Consider the following 6,236-nt stretch of genomic DNA (forward strand, 5'->3'; position numbering starts at 1 on the left):
AATTTTTAAAAATGTCTCCAGACATTGCCAAATGACCCCCGAGAAACAAGATTGCCCCTGATTGATCACCGCTGTCTTATAACACAAGATGTCAGCATTTCATTATTATTCAGCAGATCAGAGCAACTCTCCTTCGGCCCTACGTCATATTTCACTTAAGAATAAGACAAGAAAGAACACACAGGACTAACATTTATTGAGTGCCTACTATGTGCCAGCCAAACCAGCTGGGGCTGTAATTCATTCTTTCAAGAATATTTATTGAGTGCTTGCTTTAAATATGCCGGAGCCCAAGCCTCCACAGACAATTTAGTCAAACTCTCTGGGGGCGAGACCCCGGCATCAGGATTTTTTGAAGCTCCCAGGAGTCTCCAGGGTGCAGGCAAGTTTGGGAACCGCTAATACGTGCCTCTTAAAACACACACATGTTTTCATTGATTTCAGAGAGAGGAAGGGAGAGGGAGAGAGAGAGAGATAGAAAAATGGATCAGCTGCCTTCTGCATGCCCGCCCCCCCCCCCCCACACACACACACATGGGATCAAGCCCAAACAGGGGCATGTGCCCAGAGCGGGAATTGAACCGGTGACTCCTGGTGCGTGGGGTAACGCTCAAGCAACTAAGCCATACCAGCCGGGCAATACCTGCCTCTTCTTAAAACTCCTTTGGTGCCCTGGCAGGTGTGGCTCAGTTGGTTGAGCATCATCCCACGCATGGGAAGGTCGCTGGTTAGATTTCCCAGCCCAGGCTGTGGGTTCTGTCCCTGGTTGGGGTGTGCACGGGAGGCAGCCAGTTAATGTTTCTCTCTCACATCGATGTTTCTCTCCTCCCTTCCTCTCTAAAATTAATAAAAAACATTTCTTAAAAGACCACTCCTTTGCTGATTTTAGTAGGCAGGATTGAGAATCACTAGTTTAATGATTTCAAACCAAGCATGCATCCAAATCATCCTGAGGCCTTGTTGGAACTCAGATGCAATCTCCACCCCCAGGTGGGGCCTGAGAGTTCGCGCTTCTAATCAGTTCCCAGGTGATGCTGCTGCTCTGGGGGCTGGCCAGGCAATACCTGCCTCTTTTTTTTGTTTTGTTTTGTTTTGTTTTGTTTTCGATGCAAAAGCATAAGAGTCTTTATTCGAGCTAGCTCGGCTCCCCCACCTCGCCAACGCAGCGGCAGGAAGCCTACCTGCCTCTTTTTAAAACGCCTTTGGTGCCCTGGCAGGTGTGGCTCACTTGGGGGCCACAGCTGGAGAAGCCCTGCTGTGATGGGACTGGGGTTCTCTGGTCTCAGTGGGAGGAATGGGATCCAGGAATTGCAGAGCTGGACGCCTTTTTAAACAGAGGCAGGGACAGCTGTCCTAAGATGCTGCAGGGCTGCAGTGTTCTGACTGGCGGGGCCTGTGGTTAGAATCACGGGGTCCCTGGAACTGAAATAGATGGGGTGCTGACTGAGGTGCTACTTGGCATGTACAGAGGGGTCACGGGAGGTCACGGAACTGCTTCCGAGGACTGGCACCTGTGAAGGTGATTGTAGGGTGAGCGGAGGGATGCTTGTGGTCAGGACCTGGAGGCATTGGGATGGGCTCTGGTGTAGGAGAATCTTCAGCCAGTAGGTTGGGCAGGACATGGAGGGTGGTTAGTGACCTGTTTCATGGTGGTTCAAGGACAGAACTCGGATTAGGAATTGGCCGTGTCTTGAGTTTTATCCCAAGGCTTCCACAGCCGGGGTTCCAATAATAATAGGACTAAATAGCATGTTCTATAGCTTATTTCTCTGGGACCATTTATTGTGGTAGTGTTGTGCCACTGTTGCACAGTGCCTGGATGTAATACTGAGCAAGGGCCAGTTCTTGCCCCAGGGTGCTCTGGGCCACATGGGAAAGACAGACAAAAACAAGTAAATAGAAAATAATTCCAAACCCCTAGAACTAATACGTGAATACAGTAAGGTTGCAGGACATAAGAGTAACACATAAAAATCAATTGCATTTCTATATACTCAAAATGAACATGTGGAAATGAAGTTAAAAACACAATACCGTTTAAAATTGCTTCCAAGAAAATGAAATACTTAGGTCTGCCTCTAACAAAACAGATATAAGATCTGTATACTGAAAATTAAAAATTGCTGATGAGCCCTGGCCAGGTGGTTTAGTTGGTTTGAGCATCGTCCCAATGCACCAAGGTTGTGGGTTCGATCCTCAGTCAGGGCACATACTTGAATCAACCAGTGAATACATAAATAAGAGGCACAGCAAATTGATGTTTCTCTCTCTCTTTTTGTCTTTCTTCCCTTTCTCCCCCTCCCTCCCTCTCAAAATTAATCAATTGTATTTTTTTAAATTGCTGATAAAAGAAATCAAAGAGAACCCAAATAAATAAGGGACATATTGTATTTGTGGATTGGGAGACTGAACATAGCAAAGATATCAATTCTTCCCAAAATGATTTATAGATTTAATGCAGTTCCTACCAAAAATCCCAGCAAGGTTATCTGTAGAAATAGGCTTATTCTAATAATTTGATGGAAGAGCCAATGGCCTAGAACAGCTAAAACAATTTTGAAAAAGAAGAATAAAGTTGGAGGAACCATTCTAGCAAATGTTAAAGCTTACTATATAGCCGCAGTAATCAAGACAAATGTGGTATTGGCAAAGAGATAGGCATACAGATCAATGGAGCGGAATAGAGAACCCAGAAATAGACCCCAGATATGTCCGACTGATTTTTGACTAAGATGCAAAAACATTTCAGTGGAGGAGGAAAATAGCCTTTTGAACAAATGGTGTTGGAGCTATTGAACATCACAGGTAATAAATAAATAAACCTAAAATTGAAAATGGATCATGGACTTAAATGTGAAACTTAAAACTATCCATCTTTTAGAACAAAACAGGAGAAAATCTTTGGGAACTAGGCATATAGTTCTTAGACTTGACATGAAAGTATGAGCAATAAAAAAATTGATAATACGTTTTTTTAAAAAGTCAAAATGAAAAACTGATCAAAATTTAAAACTTCCTCTGCAAAAGAGGATGAAAAGGTGATCTATAAAGTGGGGAAAATATTTTAAAGCCACATACTCAACAAGGGACTTGCACCTAGAATACATAAAGAATTCTTAAACCTCAACAGAAACACAAACAGTCCAATTAGAAAATGGGCAAAAGACATGAACAGATACTTGACCAAAGAGGGCATACAGGTGACAAATAATCACATAAAAGAATGTTCGACATCATTGTTCATTAGGGAAATGTAAATTAAAACACACTGAGATATGACTACACACTTAGCAGAATGATTAAAGTAAGAATGGTGAGCGCTGGCTGGTTTTGCTCAGTTGTTAGAGCAAACTGTGACCCCCTGGTTCATAGGTTGACACTCAACCACTGAGCCATGCCGGCCTGGCTGGAGAGATGATTTTTAAGCTGCGAGCGAAAGGATGAGGAGGGCTCACGGAGGAACATTTAGCCATGCCCTTTCCCCGAAGGAAACTCTTCCTAGAGAAACCTCCTGGCCAGAGACATTGAGAACATCTCCGGACAGAACCAGTGCTAGGAAGGAATGTCTTGCTTTTCTTCTTGGCTACTAATTCCCTCCCTACTCCCTAGTACCCTGGGTTGATCCTCTTCCTTCCTCTTCTGCCATCAGCCTAGACAAACTGCTCGATGCTGGTCTCTATACTGGAGAAGTGACTGAGATCGTAGGAGTCCCAGGTAGCGGCAAAACCCAGGTAACACATACAGCTAGAAGCCAGAGGATTGGGAGAGGTGGGTGCATGATCCTGGATCCCCAGGGAAGCTTCTGCCAGTAGATTGTGACTCAGAGCTTGGAAGAGAGAAGATGGGTGGTGAGGAGTGGGCCTTGAACTTGACCCATTCATGTCACTGGGATCTGAATAGATTTGATGCAGAGCTCCCATCCTGGGCAATCTTTGAGGGCTCAAGTTCACCCAATGCCCGGTCTTTACTCAGGTATGTCTTTGTGTGGCTGCAAATGTGGCCCATGGCCTGCAGCAGAACGTCCTATACGTTGATTCCAATGGAGGGCTGACAGCCTCCCGCATCCTCCAGCTACTTCAGGCCAGAACCCCAGATGAGGAAGAGCAGGTAAGGGGTAGGACTGCTGGATTCCTTTAAAGCCGTGACACAGAGACCCCGTGATCCCTTACATTATAAGGATCTTAGCCACTTGGAGTTGTCCTTTCTGGCTTTGAAACTTGCTGTTCTATGAATACTTCCTGTATTCTTCCAGTCTCCCTGTTGTAACATCATCCCAACTTGGATGCTGTTCACACACGATCCCCCCAGCTCCTTGCATACCTTAATTCAGGGCTGGCAAATACCCAGCGTCTGTGTTCCTATCCCATTTCTTGCCCGGGGCAGACACCACCGTCAGTCTTATCACTCTTTCCCACTGTGCTCTGACTTAGCTTTGCAGCTCAGCACCCAGGCAGCCACCACTGTGAGAACTGCCCCGTTAGACAAAGCGTACTTGCCGTCCTGGGCCTGAGTCCTTATATCCTGCTCAGCCTTAAAACCCCCCTTCGTCTTGCTGGACCCTGCTCCCTCTTATCCAAAGCCCCCCTCCTCTTTCCCACCCCTTCAGGCAGGAGCCCTCCAGAGGATCCAGGTGGTGCGTGCCTTTGACATCTTCCAGATGCTGGATGTGCTGCAGGGCCTCCGAGGTGCTGTGGCCCAGCAGGTGAGTCTGCTGTTCTGCTCCTCCCAGCTTCACCCAGCTGGCCGGGTGCTGTCTATATGTGGGCAGGTGTCCCACTACAGACTCTCTGGAAATGCAGATGTGCAATCTGGTGACTCCAGCTGGTCTTGCCACTCCCAGGATGGGATGCTGAGTGCTTCATTCATTCCTGAGTGCCTCATGGTGTACACACTCCTCTTCCCCACTAAACAGTAAGCCCCTTGAGTGCCAGGATCATGTCATACTCATCTCTGCATTCCTCCGATGGATCCGTTTTCAGCTGCACGTAAAAGAGCATGACTGACAGATACTTAAACTTTGAGGACATTTAATTATCTCACATGAGTCTGCAGGTTGGCAGGGCCACATTATTAGGGCTTGAGGCTGGTGTGTGTGATTCTCTTGCTCTTTCCCCTTGTGATTGCAAAGTGGCTGCTATTGATCTAAGCCTCATATATTTTTTAAAAATAATATATTTTTTATTGATTTCAGAGAGGAAGGGAGAGGGAGAGAGAGATAGAAATATCAATGATGAGAGAGAATCATTGATTGGTTGCCTCCTGCACACCCCACACTGGGGATTGTGCTCAAAACCTTGGGCATGTGCCCTGACTGGGAATCAAACCATGATCTCCTGGTTCATAGGTTGACGCTCAACTACTGAGCCACACTGGCCGGGCTAAGCCTCATATTTTTATACATCACATCCACATTCAGGGCAGTGAAAGGAGATGCCTCTTTTTTTTGTACTTCCCCTTTTATGAGGGAAGAAAATCTCCGAAACCCGCTAGCAGGCTGCCCATTTCCCCTTGCATCTAATTGGCCAAAACTGAGTTATATGTGTATCTTAGACCAGGGGTTGGGCCCACCTTCCCTGATGTCGGAAGATCTGTGTCCAGGACCCGACCACATTTGGAGTTGTGTTAACAAGCAAGAGGGGTTCGGAATGGCATTTGGGTTGGTTCCCTGCAAACCTGCAAAGTCTTTAGACAGGATTTGGTGCACTGATTTATAGACTATTAGATTTGGAAGACACCTTAGAATCGTTTAATTCATCTTAAATGTTTTCCTTCACCCCAAAGCATGACATGTTCCTATGGGCATACCCAGGATTGTATATCATTTTTACAAACTTTAGAACATAAAATAGTTGAACAACTACTTGCCAGGGGCTGACCCTACAGAACAGGACTCACTTCAGTGGGGCTCTGGTGCCCAGTGAGGCCCACCCCTGGAGTGTTTCGCTGGTGGAGGTGATTGGGTGGTGCTCCAGCGTGGTCTGAAGCTGTCCGGGGGAGGGGGGGGGGCAGCATGCAGTCTTATCTTATATAACACTAGAGGCCCGATGGATGAAATTAGTGCAAGAGTAGGCCTTCCTTTCCCCGGCTGCCGGCACTGCCTTCCCTCTGGCACCGGGACCCGGGCTTCCCTCGCAGCCCCAGCTTCATCTGGAAGGTCATCCGGAAGGACGTCTGGTCTAATTAGCATATTATGCTTTTATTATTATAGATAACCTTCGCCATGTAGCATAGCCTAA

At 46.6% G+C, this 6,236-nt stretch overlaps 1 protein-coding gene across 1 annotated transcript; it reads left to right on the forward strand.

The window, feature by feature from the left end:
- Nucleotides 1-3,649: 3,649 nt before the first annotated feature.
- On the forward strand, nucleotides 3,650-4,934 carry LOC106696107 (DNA repair protein RAD51 homolog 4; the record flags this gene model as incomplete). Its single annotated transcript, XM_023749442.1, has 4 exons — nucleotides 3,650-3,731; nucleotides 3,973-4,107; nucleotides 4,607-4,702; nucleotides 4,913-4,934. Coding segments are annotated over 4 exons (316 nt in total), but the record flags the coding sequence as incomplete, so codon positions are not given.
- Between the last annotated feature and the right edge of the window lie 1,302 nt (nucleotides 4,935-6,236).

The sequence above is a fragment of the Myotis lucifugus genome, unplaced genomic scaffold, assembly GCF_000147115.1.
Source record: "Myotis lucifugus unplaced genomic scaffold, Myoluc2.0 scaffold_9159, whole genome shotgun sequence".
Classification (NCBI taxonomy): domain Eukaryota; kingdom Metazoa; phylum Chordata; class Mammalia; order Chiroptera; family Vespertilionidae; genus Myotis; species Myotis lucifugus.